This window comes from Nipponia nippon, unplaced genomic scaffold (assembly GCF_047370975.1).
Source record: "Nipponia nippon isolate SJK-2023a ecotype South Korea unplaced genomic scaffold, ASM4737097v1 scaffold_9, whole genome shotgun sequence".
NCBI lineage: Eukaryota > Metazoa > Chordata > Aves > Pelecaniformes > Threskiornithidae > Nipponia > Nipponia nippon.
In genome coordinates, this window is record NW_028262413.1 from 1,423,884 (window position 1) to 1,441,030 (window position 17,147).

A 17,147-nucleotide genomic window follows, 5' to 3' on the forward strand; every position below is an offset into this window, starting at 1 on the left:
CTTCTGCATATCATCGAAGCACAACTCTGCTCAGCGTTTGCTAGTCCTCCCTAAACAGGACTACACCCCCCTCCTGCAGAGAGGAGGTCAGGGGGAAGAGAAAAGTGAACCATCTTCTCTGCGTGTCCGTGTCCCAGAGAACCATCTTCTTTGCATGCGACCGCATCTCCAGAAGCAGAGCCAGGATCAACACTCAAGCCCACCCTGATCACATCCAGCTTTTCCATCCTCTTAAAGCAACGGTCTGAAATTCATCATGAGTTTTGTTTTTTTTTCTCCTCCTCGTGACAAAATAAAAACGAAAGATAAAAGAGGGAGGGGTAGGGAGAGGAAAGAATGTAAAGGCTTCTCTGACACTAAAAATCTCATCCCCAGCAGCCTCGCTAGTCCGAGCCATGCCACAGCCTCCTCCACACCCGCAGGATTTTGCATGCAGTTGTGTGAGGTGCATAAAGAGCCTGCCTAATGAATAAGATGAAGAGGGGAGTGAGGGAGAGAAGGGAGGGATAGGGAAGAACAACCTTTCTTTTCTCTGCTCTTCCTGGGGATCTGAAAGTTCCTCCTAACAGGCAGGTCTTCTGGGGGCTTAGGGAGAGGGGGAGGCCCCCCCAGCACACCGCTGGGCGGCGGCTGCTGCTGCTGCTGCTGCTGTTCATTTGCCGTTGAGATGCTGCTCCTGCGCTGGCTGCTGCTAGTGATGCTGAGGTTTGGGGGGACCTTGTCCTCTGCAGCAACAGCAGCCACCAGCAGCGCCTCCCCAGTGCTACTGCTCTCAGAGCGTCCGCCATTTTGTGTGGTGTCCTCAGCGGCTCCTGCTCTATTACTCTCCACCCCGAGGAGGCCCGCGCTGGTCTTCTCCGTCCGCTGATGCTGCTCCGGCTCCATCACGCCACCACGGGGAATCCCGGCATCCGCCATTCGCTCCTATCGCCGAGAAGCGAGCGCGATAGCCCGCGCCTCTTCTTCCTCCCCCACCAAACTACCCCTTCCCGGCGCCATGCACCGCCCGCCGCCGCTACTGCTCCCCCTCCGTCCGCTCGCTTTATGGCAGCCCCGCCGCCCCCTCCCCGCGCTCTAACATGGCGGCCGCGCACAGAGCGGGGGCGGGGCCGGAGCAGCCCGGCTCAGCCAATCCGCTCGCGGCGCAAGCTATAAAGAGAGGGGCTGGGAGCCCCGCCGCCTCCGCGCCGCCTCTGCCGGGGGGCGGCGGCCCCGCCGCGGCGCTTCACGGGGTAGCGGCCCCCGCCGCCGGCCGGGCGAGGCCCCGAGGTCGGTCCCTGCGCCCCGCGGCCTGCCGGGACGGGCGGTGCGGGCGCGGAGCGCGGGCGGGCCCCTTCCTCCGGCCGCGGAGGGAGCCCGAAGCGAGGTCCCGGCGTGGGCAGCGCTGGGCTGGGCGGGCGGGGGCGGGCAGCACTCCCTCCCGGCCCAGCGCACATGCTTCGCTCTACGGCGAGCGGGCGGCACGGCGCTGCGCGGTGCCCTGAGGGGCGGGCTGGGCTGGGATCGTCCCAGCAGAGCCGCCCTTGGCCGGGCCCGAAGCCCAGGCCGCGCCGGTGGCGCCCCGCGGCCCGGCCTCCCCGCATCTCGCCGAGGCAGCCCGGCTGCTCTCCGAGGCGCCTCGACAGACTCCCGAGGAGACGGCAGCAGCGCACTGGAGGCGCCAGCTCTCGCTTCTGCCTCTCGAGTTTAAAGGTGTTCTCAAGACGTTCGCCAGAATGACAAAATTTCCCCTTTGAAGAATAAAAATAAATTATTAATCACGAAGGACAGGCAAAAGTCTCACTACACTTTAACAGAATTCTTGGATAGTCTCATGATGAATTAGAGCAGCAGCCAATAACCCTTCCTCCCCCCGCCGGTAACATCTTCCCCTCTTTGTTGGGGGTACAAACACCGACAAGCCTTTTCTGGCTGTGCGCTGTCTAGTGTAAGGAGTAATTCCAATTAAAACAGCAATAACAGCTTTGTACAAAGACGGTATAAGAGATACAGTTCCTACTGAATCGGTTAAAAAGGTGAACAATACGGTTTGTTACGCTTTTTGGGGACAGAATCTTAAACTGCAAAGACTTATGTGTTTAATTGTGTAACTTCATTGAATTTAATCCTCTTTTATGTTTAATCGAGTGCATGTCCATGCCCTTCTAGGATCGTGACAAAAGACAGATTCTATAGTAAGGGCACTTCAGTGACAACAGCTGTTGGTGTTCCGTGGCTTGTGAAACGACAAACTGCAAGCAAGCTTCAACAACAAAAAACCACATGTGCAAGTAAATGAACTATTTGACCCTTTTCAAAAATAAAACAACTATAATGTCTCATCAGTAGGATAAAGAATTACAGATTAACTGAACGTGACATAATCCATTATTCATATACCGAAGAGTACCATTTTTTTCAAATGGAGTGAAACCGAATGCTATAAATGGTTTTGGTGCTATTGAAGCTAAATCAGAGACTGTTTTTCCAGCAGATTTGCTACGGAAACTAATGAGGTAGTATGCTGGGATGGTTATGTGCAACACGTTTTTTCTTTCAGTGCCAGAGCTGAATAATAACGTGAAGCTGTTAAAAGTTTTGTTTACCTACAAAGACAACATAATGCTGCATTTATGGAGATAGCAAAACATGGAAAGGTGCTAACTTAAATTATTTCTCTGTCACAAGATCATCGTTCAGTCTGTTCTGTATTCTGTAATTAAAAGAATAATGAGAGTGCATTTAATCCTTGTGATCATGGATGTAAATCAGCTTTTAAGGAAAATCAAGGCTTTAAATATAATGCCCATTAACTGGTATTTCAAAACAGTAAGTAATGAAATTCCAGCACATCTACACCGTTGTTAGGTATTCACAGATGAGCTTTGTTAGATTCCTCTGCAGTACTGTAAGGCGTCGCTACCTCACGTTGTCCGTCCGACACCCGTACTGGAGGCCACTATGGGATTGGAAGGTGAACATTGATTCACCTCTGCCACCCCTGCTGCAAGGCTTATGACTTCTGGTAAAAGAAGGGTGTGAATATGTGGAACCCAACTCAGCTGAATGATTTGAGGGAATTATTGATAGGGAGCAGAATGAAGATCATCACAGAGCATTAAAATGGTTAACTGCCTGATTTTAAAAACCGATAGTGTCTATCACTTGGGAGCTCAACAGGTCAGATAGCTTCTTGCTATGGCGGGAGAGAGCAAAACATCACAGCTTCTCTGCTCATCATCAGCATCAAATCTACTGTGCACTCTCAGTCCAATACTTCCCTGAAGAGGCAAAGTAATTCATGGGTTTGAAATCACATATCTAAAATTTCACTTGTAGAAATTGCAAACAATGTTGTCTAAGGAATACTCACCTACAGAGTTTTCTGAACCTCCCGTGTGCTTACTTGGTAGTTGTCAGTTCAGAGTCATTGCCACGTTAGCTACCCAACGCGTGAGGTTGAACTCTTTGCTGCGTTAAGTTATCAGCAGTCACAAGTGCAGTAGCTGCATAACTCAGAGTAAAGCCACGCTGATATTTTACATTTGAAATATAATGGTGAAATTTTAGCTCTTCTACTAAGGATAGCAAAGATCTTTCTTTGGCACCTCTAAGGAATGCACTAAATTGAAAAGCGCCTGCTGAAAATAACCCACTCTTGCAGTGCCTAAGAAATACAAGTACTGGATGTTTAGTTTTACAAGTAACTAGCAAAACATTAAAAGCCCATAATTTGTTTTCTTTGTTAAAAGTATACTAGTACTGTAGTTGTCGAACAAATACATATATTCATTAGTTACTTATACAAATTATCTTAAATCCTGATAACTGCAGCTTATTACCATCTCAAAAGCAGCTACTGAGCTTAAATGCAAAGTTTTTCCTATGCAAGGAACAAATATTTTAACCTAGCCCTTTTATTTTACTGATCTCTTTTTAGATTACCTGTAAGTTAGAAAATGTAAGTAACCTCCCAACTCACAAATGGTCTGGTGCTAACAGTAGCCTCTAGGGTGTTAAAAGAAGATAAGCTAATAATTATTAGTTTCTTCTTAGAAGTCTTTGGGGAGCGTGCTGGTTTTGGCTGGGGTAGAGTTAATTTTCTTCATCGTAGCTAATGTGGGGCTGTGTTTTGGATTTGTGCTGGGAACAGCGTTGATAACGCAGGGATGTTTCAGTTATTGCTGAGCAGCGCTTGCACAGAGCCAAGGCCTTTTCTGCCTCCCCCCCACCCCAGCAGCGAGCAGGCTGGGGGCACAGGGAGCTGGGAGGGGACACGGCCGGGACAGCTGCCCCCAGGGATATTATATCCCACACCACAGGGCGTCACGCGCAGCATATAAAGCTGGGGGAAGGAGGAGGAAGGGGGGACGTTCGGAGGGATGGCGTCTGTCTTCCCAAGTCACCGTTACGTGTGACGGAGCCCTGCTTTCCTGGAGCTGGCTGAACACCTGCCTGCCGAGGGGAAGCACTGAATTAATTCTTTGGTTTGTTTTGCTTTGCTGGCACGCACAGCTCTTGCTTTCCCTATTAAACTGTTCTTATCTCAGCCCAGGAGTTTCCTCACTTTTACCCTTCCGATTCCCTCCCCCATCCCACCGGGGGGAGTGAGCGAGCGGCTGGGTGGGGCTCAGCTGCCGGCTGGGGTTAAACCACGACAGGGAGCCAGCCAAGTTTAAATAGGGTAATTAGTATCTATAACTACAATTTACATAAATTACAGAAACCTAACACCAAACATTTATCTAATTGCAGAAACACAGTGTTCAATTATCCAGAGGTAATAAAACCCACAAATGCAGCGTTCAACCTATGGATAAATTAAGACTGTCTCCCTGAGAATCTGATGTCCTGCCTCTGCGAGGATTCAGTGGTGGTAAAGAGAATATTACAGATGAGTTGATATATTATGAGAATAATTTTGCTGTGCTTTACCTCATTCAAATAGAATTTCCACATACAAGAAAAAAAAAATGGAAATACCCATCTGCTGTTATTAAAGTCTGTGTTGATCCATTATGCATCTCCAAACATGTCAACCTGTTTTTACTAAGTCTGAATTGGCAAAGCTGTTAAAATCGCTCCCAGGCTTTGTACATCTTCAATATACAACTAGTTCAGCTGATTGGTGTTTGGATTTGATTGTATCTGGCTTGCCTGCGTTCACAAATGAGCAGTAATGCTACAGAGCTAAGTTGGTGTCCTCACTCTCATTTTACACATACTCTGCTGTAACTTCTGGGAACATATCTAACGATTCTTTTGTGCTGCATGAATCTAAACTGTTGTATGAAAGACTGGAAAAATGGTGGTGTTTTGTCTAGAAGGGAGAGGATAAATAATAAAATAATAATAATAAATAATAGCAGTTATCAAATACGGACAATGCTGTTGCAGAGGAGGAGATATTCTCTAGGTCCTTGGTGACTGGGATGAGGTTTAAATTGTATCAACTTAAACCCCAGAAATGGGTTCACATTTATTTAATGTAGGTCCTTCCAACCATATTGTCTATTCTCATTCCAAAAGAATTACTGAAAAAATGTATCTATGCTTTGGGCAGGGTGAAAGAATTTTCAAAAGAAAATTAGGTCTTCCAGGAGCCATTAAGTTAATATCTATAGATATAGTAAGTATACGTGTTTTTTTTCTTTAGGAAAACATAATTTTAGCATGTATACATATATACATGACATTTATTTCCTTGCTTGTTTGAATTATCATAGCTCTATTGACATACTGTTCACAGTAGATGAAGACCTACCCACAGTGAGTAACCATACGACAGTAAGATTTCAAAGACTTCAGAAGAAACATCGAGTCTGAATTGCTTATCTTCACTGTATTCCAGTAACTGGAATGGAGCCACTTTGTATGGATCAACTATAGAGCCATTCCAATAAATTCAACAAGCGCTAAAGAAACGACGACCAAAAAAAGGCAACAAGGTGGGGAAACTACTGTCTACTGAAGTTACCCTATAACTGTGAGAAGTACGCTTACTACCACTTTCTCTCACAACAAATACTGGAAAATATGCTAAAGCACATGTTTGCAATGTATTTAGATGTGTTCAGTAACAAGAAATATAAACATCATAGGCGTACATCATAACAAATGCAAGCAATGCATGAAGAAGTCTTGCTCATTTACCAAACAACATCCAAAGATGTTTTCCTAACGTACCACTTGCTTTAAAAAGGGACATCTTTGCAGTTGTACAAAATTATTTTATGTATTAATTAACGTAAGACTGGGAGAGATCATCACAAAAATTACTAAGTACTACTTGATAAATGATGCAACAATTCTGGATCGCTGTACCACTATAAATCTTAAATCCTGATAGATATAACATAGGTAGCAATAATCCCAGTTCACAAAACAAAGGTTCAGTGAAAAATCACTACAGGAAGAGATTAGCTGAATACTCTGAAGTAAATAAAGGTTATAAAATCTGTCACCTTATTGTCTTTCTAGTTTCTGGTTTCTGATATTTGCCAAGCATTCAACCACGGCTCCCTGGCTTGCACCAAGTGGTTTCCCACCCAAGTACAAAGCAGCTGCAGACCCCTTTGATTCTGAAATCAGATGATACGTAATGCATTAGTAATACAGATGTAGACCAGATTTATAGCCCCCAAATAAAGGACATTTATAAGGGAGGGTTGCATAAGGCTCCATGCTCAAGGAACAAACTTGGGTGCTTGCTCCAGACATTACCTCAGTATTCTTCTATGAAAGAGTCCTGGTTTCGGCTGGGATAGAGTTAATTTTCTTCTTTTTAGAAATGCAAAATATTATTTCATCTGAGCATACTGTTACAGTTTAATTTAAATAACCAGAAATTACTATTTTACTTTCCAGAAATTACTCTAGTGATACAAAACATACCTCATTTATTCAAATGTTTAAGTGCTAATTTTCAGCATGGGTATTCATGCTGACTAAATTTTACGTGCCAAGAGATCAAAGATAGGAGAACTGTATAATTAAACTTTCTTCATAGACCATGCAAAGAGAGGCACCTTCAGAATATTCAGAGAAAAAACCCAATTTACACACTTGGAAGGAGCTTTAGTATCATTCACCAGCCATGGAGAAAATGTGCCTATGATAGTAAAAAGTGAGACAAACTGGGGAAGTAGTCTCGACTTCTCTCTGTAAAGGCAGGGATTAATAGCAGAAATTCACCTAGTACTTTTTTCTAACAAATCTGTGACCTACAGGTGAAAGTCTGGAAAGATCTACTTGTATTTTTTAAAATACTGAATTTTGGTTTATAGTTATTAATACATTTAAAATCTTAAAATATTTAAGATCTGAAGTAATCAAATCAGCTCTAAAAATATGCAAGTATTTCCAGTAGATGGCAGCATCAACCTGTAGAAGAGATTACAGTATTTTAAAATCAGGATTCATGAGTAAGCATGAAATATGGAAGAACTGTCCATTCTGGACCTGGAACCCCATATTCAAAGGAAACAAACCTTCTTCCATATATGTGGAACTCAGTTTCTGGCTCTGTTAGCAGACAGTCTGGATTCCCAGGATCTAAGCACCAGACAGTGTCACCCTAAAACATCAACTTTTTCAAAACCAGCAGTTGATTAAACTGACATCTACATGTTCTGATATATCTTTCAAACTCTAGAAATTTCTGTGAAACCTGCTTCTCACTATTGCAGAGGCATTCCTAAGGCAGTATCCCTGGGTCAGCTGGGTCATGCTGAATAGGAGTCACCCCTGAGAAATACCTTGTCTACCTTGGAGTTCAACTTTGGGCCTTTTACCCAGATTCTGGCAATTGACTCCTTGGTACTGAGCTTCACAGACTTCAAACTAGGTGCTCCTGCTGTCTCATAGCAGACCTTTCTGTTCCAGGAGACAGGTCTTCATCCTGCATTGTTCTTTTCAGTGCTGCAGACCAAATCTAGGGAACCAAAGACCACAGTTACATTTTCTTTCGTAGTCTCGGGGGACCCATATATTTCAAACACTTCAAGGACATTCTCTTTGCTTACCTTTCTTTCTCAGTCAAGACAATCTATGCTTTTACCGTTATTACTTCTGGTTCATCAGATCTTTCCACAAGCCAAGACTACCCTGACTGTCTGCTCCTACCAGGAATACAAGAGCCAACAGGTTGGTAAGATTTGTCAAAAAGGTACGAAGCTCTCACATCAGACTACTGGCTTCCTGCTCTCGAGAGCAAGATGCCTCGCCACTCACTCTTCTCCCAGACCATGAGATCCAGAGTACTCACACCTCAGATTTAAAGGAGCTGGAACTCACCAGCATCTGCAGTCCTCTCCTTATTTTGCCACCCCCTCATGGCGGTCTCGGAAGCCCTTGACGCCTCCAGCTCTTCACTGCCTCTTGCCTTTTTTACACACTCCACCCGCTCTCGTTCACTTCCTTGCCATGGCACTACTCTTCCGTCTGAGACACGAGTGATCCAAGATCCCTCAGAGATCCAATACGAAGATTACACAGCTTTGCGCTCTCTCCGTAGTGGAAGCACTATACGTGCAATGGTGGGCGACCTGAGAAATCAGAAGCAATTTTCTGCGTAAGAACCATGCAGAGGCCTATACATACTGCATGGCCGCAGTACGCGTGCCACTTCACTGCTGCAGCTTCTCAGACTCCATCCTGCTGACATCAGGATTACTAACCGTGATGATCACTTTGACATAGTTACTTACATTATGTTTCCTCTTTACTTTGCATTCAGCATTTTACATTTTACCCATCCTTTTTGGTACGTTTTATTGTCCGTGCCTCCCTCCCCCAATCAAAAGCAATTCTTTCAAAAGCAGCAGCATTTTAAAAGTGCTAAGCGCAAAACAAGCTAACCAAATCCAGGATGATATTAGGATTCTTAAAGTGGAAGTCTTATTCCTGAAGATGATTTGAAAAAAAACCCATCATTAAGCTTTATTAGATCAAATCAGTTGCTAAGTGCATGTCAGCTACAAAGCAAAACTGAAACACCTGCACTGCAGTATGTCGAACATGATGCTAAATGATAGTACACAAATGGAAATTATTCTTCTGAGATTCACCGGCTGGCTTGTGGCTTTTTACGTGCCCCAGAATTCATCGTCTCAATGTTTTGGAATAATATATATTTAGTAGAGATGCGACCCACAAGGAATCAGGAGAGAGAAACTGATGGCAGGACACTAATTTTTTGTTCCACCTACTTGCTAAATTGATTACATAACACAAAACGTTGGGGAATGCGCTGAATTGAGTGCAGTGACTTGTTTCTTCATTACTATTTTGTATCTAGCAAATTAGATCCAAATATGCAACGCTTCCAAGAGAACCAAAATAAAAGCGCTGGTCACATATGTTAAGACTCACTGTACGCACCGTCGAAATCTTTTTGTAGTCTTCTTGCACAAACAACCAAACCAAATAAAATTCAAAATGGTTTAATGTAATTTATTTGAAATGCTTCCAGAAAAGTTTAAGGCTATTATTTAAAAAAAAAAAAAAAAAAAAAAAAAAGAGAGAGAAAAAAAATATACACATTCATTCTTTCTTCTCTATCTGAACACTTTACACCTTTTTTCGCTCTTTTTAAACGTTCTGCTGAACAGGTTGTATGAAAATGGTTCATCGTCTAATATGCTTTCCTATGCCTTTTCTTCTGCAAATTTTTCCTTTCTCTCTTCACTGGCATACTCATTCAGCTCTAAAAATGAAGCAGTTGAAATAAATTACAAAGCCTGAAACAGAAAATTGACTTTTTTGAAAAACTATAAATACGGAAATATGTTCTATAGGGTAAAAATGACATTTTCTAAAAAATAAAAATACCTTGGTTCATATTGTTTATCATCTTGTCACACTGATTTCTGTAATGCGCATGAGCATATATATATGTAAGATACTTGACATTTACTATTTTCTGTAAACTTGTAGAACACAAGAAAAACGTTTTTGGCAATAATTTAGCAGTTTTTCTACTTTTGTTGGTATGAGTACTTTGCACAGGTTATCTTGTGTGCTATCAAGGATCATTTAAACTTATTAATATATCATTTTCATAGCTTGCCATACAGCACTGGCATTATTTCTTATACTAAGAAATAAAATCTTACCCAGGGATTCCTGAAAAGCAACAGGATGTTGAACTGAGTGTTTTAGACTGCATTTAAGTGACTCATCTGCTTCTCATCATAATGAGTAGATTAAATCAGCCACCAGAAAACACAGTAACATTCCCAATTCCAGCATGAGATTAAATGCAACAAAAACTTTAAAACAAAACTTGAGAAAAATATAAAGATGTAATACATCCTAAAGGAAAAGCAATTCCCTTTTTGTTTAAACTTTCTCTACATAATCCCATAGGGTATTTGTAGAGCACCATTTATATAAAATTGTCACTTAGTTTAAAAAACAACTATATGTAATTGTAAACAGACATTTACAGAAAATTAAATGTTTTAACATTAGTTTAGTGGTGTTTAAAACCAACAGTGGAGGTCAGTGGAGTGCAAAATGCTGAAGAGGGCCTATTCACAAGCAAAATTATTTTTTTTTCCATTCTTATCCTGTTTGGGATAATGTATGTGTGTGTATATATATATATGGCACTGAAAGCAAACTATCAGCTTATTTACAAATACCCAGTATTCTTAGCATTTCATTTAACTCAGTGCTGGCTGTAGAGGTTGGGGTTTTTTTTTCTCCAGTTGATTATTTTTAGCATTACATGCTTTGATAAATAAACCATGGCACTACGCTGACCACTTAACTGACCAGATTTTAATAAGTTTGGTTGCTGGATCTTAGGAGAGTGCTTCATTTTGAAAAATTAATCCCTAAAGAGCCACTGGTTACATGGCCCGTTGTTTATAGTTCTTGTTGATTTAACACCGCAAGAGTTCAGACAGGATATTGCAAGATGTTTTCTTTTCTTCCGAGAAACTATTTTTCCCTTCCATGCCTTTATGAAAACTTACGATCTTGATACCCATCCTGAAACTCCATATTAAGTCCACATCTTCAGCTGCCCCATTAAAGGGCAAATAAAGTACTTTTAAAAATTATGAAAAGATTCTTTATGTAACGCACATATGAACAGTAGTTTAGAGATTCTGTTTACAGCAGGACATTGGGAATAACTGGTCAAGTACCTCTTTCATCCACCTTAGATGTTTAGGGAATATAAGCACAGGACATGAGTTGCAAGAGACTCCAGCTTATACAGATCGGCAGTTACAGTACTACACTCATAGGTACAAATACAAGAAGGGCTGCATTGACACTGTCACAAAAAATATTTTAAAAGTGCTTCTCCAAATGGTTCCGTGTATGGAATGCAAATACTGTACAGGTAAGAGACAGATTTTCTTCCACGAACTGTAAGTTTTTGTCAAACATTGGTTTCTATTTGCTTTTCATGTTCACAGGAGTTTGCCTGTTCCATACGTTCACAGTCGACGCTGACCTCGCTGGTGTCCATGCTACAGTCCGACTCACAGTCCGATTGGTCCATCCGCTCAAGCGCCGTTTCTCCCTGGGGTACTCTGCTGCCATTTGGTGACAAAAGAAAATGCGCTTCCGAGTTCAGCACGCCAGCTTTGCCTGCACACGTAACTTTTTCTTTGGCCTGGCGGATACAGTTAAGCCACTGTTGTTTGTTGAAGGAGTCATTGGCTTGGAGTGAGTGAGTCTGGCTTTGAGATCCATTTTTGAAGCTGACTCTAAAGAAGTTTTTGACTGAAAGAAACAATACATATCAAAACACTGAATGCTTTGGCTGAATGGATTTTATAATCAAAGAGTATATAACAGAATCTGCAAAATCTTTGACTTAAGGTGTTTTCCTGCCAATACCATGTCAGACCAGAGAGAGGAGTCTGGGTATCTCCTTGTTTTGTGGGGCAAGGACACAGAACACCACAAGCACTTCTAATAATATCTTATTGCTGGTTTAAACAATTTTGGTTCCGCCAGGCATGAACTACCCATAAAGCTTTAAGTGAATCAGCAGGATTAAGGCTTCTCCCACACTGCAATGCCTCTCCTCCTACTTCTCTGCAAAGCAGATTTCCAGAACCTTCACTGAATACTGTGCCTTGTGTCAGCCGGAGATTGCCTCATCTCTTCCATTCACTTCACTAATAAAGTGAATACATACAAAAAAACCCTCAAATTTTTCACAAGATGAGTGAGATTCAAAGGACCCTTGTAACAGAAACAAGCATCTTTATAATATGCTTAATTAGAAGGACATTAACTCTTACCTCTTGACATTAACATGAATAGCTGCAGTCTTAACACTGAGCCCTACATTAATGATCTGTCAGCTGAAAGACTTAGTTATGGAATAGCAATCAATGTCTCCATAATACAAGGAAAGTCAGAACAGCTAAAGCTTAAGATTTCAAAATACACTTGCTTATAATTTTGTGGTTTTGCCACTACATTCTACATATTCTCCCCTTCTCAATTCAGTACAGAAGCAGGTGTGTGGAGAAATCCCATTATCAATACAGTGAACTTTGAGAAACAATCTAAAAGAAGCAAGTTACAACGTAATAAACCAGTTTGAAATAAAAATCAAGGTGTTGGATCTAGATAATGTGAATGTTAGAGAAAACATTCTGATGTCTCATTAGTAGGTGTCTTAAGGTTATAATGATCCTATATGAGCAAATAATAAAAGGTATAGTCATACTTCTCTCGTTGTTGCTGAATGCACCACGTATGGATCCACCCAGTCGCACCTCTCCATCTTGCAAGTCTTCTAGCACAAGCTCCCTCACCGGAATTGGCTGCCGATACAGCTGGTAGCAGAGCTGTTCATTATGGGCGATAGCTCGAGTAATTACCAACACTTCTTCAAAGAGGAAGACATGCAGTTTCTGTTAAAAATTAATAAATAATAAAGCATTATCGCTTCTTTAGAACATCATTAAACCAAATTTATTTAAACTTATGTTTTCAACAGTCAGAATAAGGATTCCTCTCTTCCCACTATTTAGAAGTCTTATGGCACAACAGCATGTAAATATGTAAATACAACAATTTAAAAACTTCTAAAATTATTTTTCCTGTCCTCTCCTCTGTTTCTTGTGTCATGATCCTAATTAATCTTCTGGTGTTGAGGCCTTGAAACGTGCATGACATTTGGAAGCTCTCTCTACAGCAGCATGCTTATACGCATCCTGCCTGCGTTACTAAGAAACAGGTAATCTTCTTCATCCAAATACTTTCAATGAACAATTATGAGCAGTCTTTTTACAATTCACGTGCTGCTCACAATCAGCTTCATCACAGCTCTTTGAAGCTCAGAAAATTACTTTTGCTCCTAGCTGGCACAAGGCACCTGTTAAATTATGTTCTTCCTCACGTTTTGCCATCTCCAGTGGCTTCCGGTAATAAACAAACTGAAATTTTAAATTCATTTCACTTGATATCACACATTGGAATTAATTTTTTTCACTGCCAAAATTTTCTTCCCAGTCACAAGTAACTGTTCTTTGCTTCTAAAGTTGACCTGACTCTAACTCTAAACAGACACATTATTTGCAGTTTTAACACAAGACAGATCTTCAGATCCATTTAGCTCACTGTCCCATCTTCCAGTAGCTCATGTTTTCAAAAAACTATAACGAAAGAAGTAATTATAGCAGAAACCTTTCCCAGTATGCCCTGGCAGTCTTCTGATATAGAAAAAGTCCATCTTCATTCTATTTTTCCACAAGAGATGCCTCATTTTATATCCACGAATAGTCCAATTTTCTTCCACTTGTGCCTCTCTCCGTCTTTGCAGGACACACACCTAAACTTTTTGTTTGTTCCTTATTCCTCAGCGCTGTCATCTTTTGTATTAACAGCGACACTATGCAGAGTCTGGCAAAGAATCTATCCCTTATGTGTTTCAGTTTATATGTTCAACAAATGGCTACCTTCTCATATGAATGACATACGAAAGAAAGCAACAATGCCTGAGATTAAACATTTGAGGTATATACAGGTATGGATGTTTGCCTGTTAAGTAGGACTGGGGTTTGTTTTTTTTTTAATATTCTGAATGTGTAGCAAAAATACCTTGTTTATTCTGAAACTCAGTTTTCAAACTATCATCCACAAAATGTTGCAGATTGTTTATAATGTAAAGCTTTGTTATGGCTGATTTTAGTGGAAGTCCTATGGAACTCCTTTCAATGGTGAGATCTCTTGCTTGCTGCAATAGCTAATACTCCGTAATAGCAGGTGTGAAAAGGAGACTGGTAACATTAAGATATGAATAACCTGTTTTTCACCTCAAATCAAAGAAATGCACGAACAAAAATATCCCACACTGTCAACTGTGTTCAAGGAATACGTCAGTGTGGAAACCTCCCAAAAATGGTGGGGAATTTTAAATACTGTTCATAAATTGAAAATAATTAATTATATACTTAATGTTATGCTACCAAAGAAAGGCAGGGGTAGTGTGGATGGAATAAATAAAGTTCACCAGAAAGATTAAATTTGCCAGTGTCTTCCTGCTAGCTTGCTATACATTATCTGCTTGCCTGAACTTTTTCGGGTGAACCAGAAAACGGCACCTATTTCATCTTTCCAACTCAGCCGCACGGTAAAACATGATCCTTCTACTGTAGGCATAAACATGCTACATAGAAGCACTCTCAATGCTGAAAAATGCATTTAGAATCCTGCTTACTTTGTTGGTTGTTTTTTTAATAAAAAACTTTCGTAAGCTCAGTTAATGAGAAAAAGATCTTTTTTCATTGTTTGTCCATTCAAAATTTCATGTTGTTTCTATTTAACCTTGGGGAAAAAAAAACAACCTCTAGGAATGACTGGTTTCTCTTCTATTAATATCTCTACTAATCTGCATGGTTTTGTTTGGTTTTTGTTTTTGTTTTTAAAAGGAAAGCTCAGCTTATGACACTTATCAATAGTGCAGACTCCAGGAGACTGGAATTCACAGTATCAAATACCAAATTTTTCTGGTCAATAAATTAACTTTGACTTCAACAAATAATCAAGTAAAACATTCTTAATAACCACAGCCTTCAACAGATTTAAAATTTGTTAGTACATTTTGTGTGTCATTATAGACATTACTATCGTGTCTCTGAGACCAGAAATACGTTTCTTATTTGCTTTTTTTCCCCTGCAAGTTTTACTGAAATTTATCAGATTTACAGTTTAGCCAGGATGTTGTTAGGTCCCCTTAAGAGACAGAGACATGTATAAGCTTATTATCTCCATATACAGATATCTGACTGCTAACAAAAAAGATGAGCGTTACATATACTAGCTAATATTTATCAACTTCCTATATATGAGAGGGTGATGTTTCTGCACGTATATTCACAGCTCTTTTACCTGCCATGCGAAATGAAGATATCTTTAAAAGCTATTTATGACAAAATATTTATTCCTTACCACGCCCCTGTTGTTCTTCAGTTCACCGTGACAACATACAACACGTGAATTATCAATCAATGAATCCCTTTGGCCTTCTTCAAGATAAATAAGTCTCTCTTTGTAATACCGGCATTCAGATTCACCAGTCTTTATGTTGATTTCAGCCACTATGCCCTGAATTATATTTATCTACAGAAAAACAATGAAAACACATGAACTTTAATTAGACAGTCCAATATTCAGAGCTATCTCCTAATAATTTGAACTGTAGCTGCAAGAAAATACATTTTAATTTACAGTATATTTTTCATAAATTTTTTGAAGACCAGTCTGTAAGAGTATTAATATTAGCAACAGAATTAAGCAGACTACAGTGTATAAAGACACTTTAGCTTGGCTTTATCATTGTTTCTAACAATGGCTTAAAAATCTGATATTTATCTCTTTATGTCAAACCTAAATAGGCAGAATTAAGATAAACAGATGTAGGAAATAAAATCAGATGTATTTTTGTCTGCTGAAATGTGCCAATAAATGACACAGGACAAATAACCTGCCTTAAAAATATTTAAAATAGGTTATAATTCTCTGAAAACTGCTGCATTGTATCAGAGAACAAGAAACGGAAGAACTATGAAGATTCTTATCCTGCAGAACATACCCAAAACACTAAATTCTCAACTTTTGTTCATTATGAAAGTTACCCTCTGGAAATACGGTAAATTAATTTTATTGTACAATTCCACTACTTGCATATACCTACAATTTTACAATTGAAAGTAATAATTATTTTGCCTTTTTGCTTTAAAAAACATTTAAAAGAAAGCTTTGCCTTTTCTATAAAAATACACTCCCTATCTTGAACTTCCTTATACTATGCAGCCTTTAAGGGCTTTGAGATCAATTTATCTGAAACTTAAAATATGGCTCCTTAATTGGGCATGTGGATGTGACGTTCTGTTGGTTTTAGTCAACTCTAATAGTGATCATAGGCTGCTTAGACGGATCAAATTCCTCTGTTAAATAACTGGAGGTGGAGCAGGGGAATGGGCTGACATACATGCCCAAAGAGAGAATTCGAGACACTGCTGATCCCAGATTCGTCTGGCATCAGCTTGGCCCAACGTGCTTACAGCAGACTGCCAGACAGGAAGACAAATGCACTTCATAAGGCTAAAACAGTGCTAAGAGCCAACCACATAGAGTAATTTCTGTTTCCTAATTTAACTTGGCAAATATACAATTTCTGAAATACATCACTATAAGATAAACAGTGTTCTGCTGAAGCAGAATACCACAAAGCTATGTAAGGCTATTGAAATATCAAGAAAAAAATCCTGATCATATTTTATTAAACAATTAGCTAATACAAGTACTAGAAGAAAGCATTTAAAATATTTTTTAAAGATATTACCAGACATTATGCAGAAAATCAAACCTTAGAAATAAGCAGAAGAATTCTTTGAGATATTTATGGGGTTTTGTTTGAGTTTGAAAGAATACGCACCAGGGGAAAATGTACCTTATAGATTACATCTAAATGCGAGTACCCAAGCTTTGAATTTAAACCACAGCTGTCCAATTTTACAACAGAGAAGTTGAGCTGGGCAAGGGATTTGGGGAAGGAATAGCAGAGCAGTAGCGGTCAGGTACGCGTGTTCTGAAATATGCACTTCCCAAAAAAAGAAGGGCTGTCATTTTTCAGCAAAGAAATACTAAAATACACAAAATATTAAAGTCTAGGCAAATAGTTAATT

At 40.2% G+C, this 17,147-nt stretch overlaps 2 protein-coding genes across 15 annotated transcripts in view; both read right to left on the reverse strand.

The window, feature by feature from the left end:
- Positions 1 to 1,018, reverse strand: part of TASOR (transcription activation suppressor) — a 34,201-nt gene extending 33,183 nt beyond the window's left edge. For all 7 annotated transcript variants that reach the window (XM_087745259.1, XM_087745260.1, XM_087745262.1 and 4 more), the window contains exon 1: positions 522 to 1,018. In XM_087745259.1, the coding sequence (XP_087601385.1) occupies positions 522 to 918 (397 nt within the window). In that variant the 5' untranslated portion in view covers positions 919 to 1,018. The remainder of the gene's footprint in view (positions 1 to 521) is intronic.
- An 8,471-nt stretch (positions 1,019 to 9,489) lies between these two features.
- ARHGEF3 (Rho guanine nucleotide exchange factor 3) overlaps positions 9,490 to 17,147 on the reverse strand; it is a 142,265-nt gene continuing 134,607 nt past the window's right edge. For 7 of the 8 annotated variants that reach the window (XM_087744993.1, XM_087744990.1, XM_087744995.1 and 4 more), the window contains 3 exons: positions 15,409 to 15,579; positions 12,683 to 12,869; positions 9,491 to 11,721 (listed from right to left, as the gene is read on the reverse strand). In XM_087744993.1, coding sequence (XP_087601119.1) covers positions 11,375 to 11,721; positions 12,683 to 12,869; positions 15,409 to 15,579 — 705 coding nt within the window. In that variant the 3' untranslated portion in view covers positions 9,491 to 11,374. Of the gene's footprint in view, positions 11,722 to 12,682; positions 12,870 to 15,408; positions 15,580 to 17,147 lie in introns of all 8 variants that reach the window. The other variant, XM_087744994.1, reaches the window with a different exon arrangement.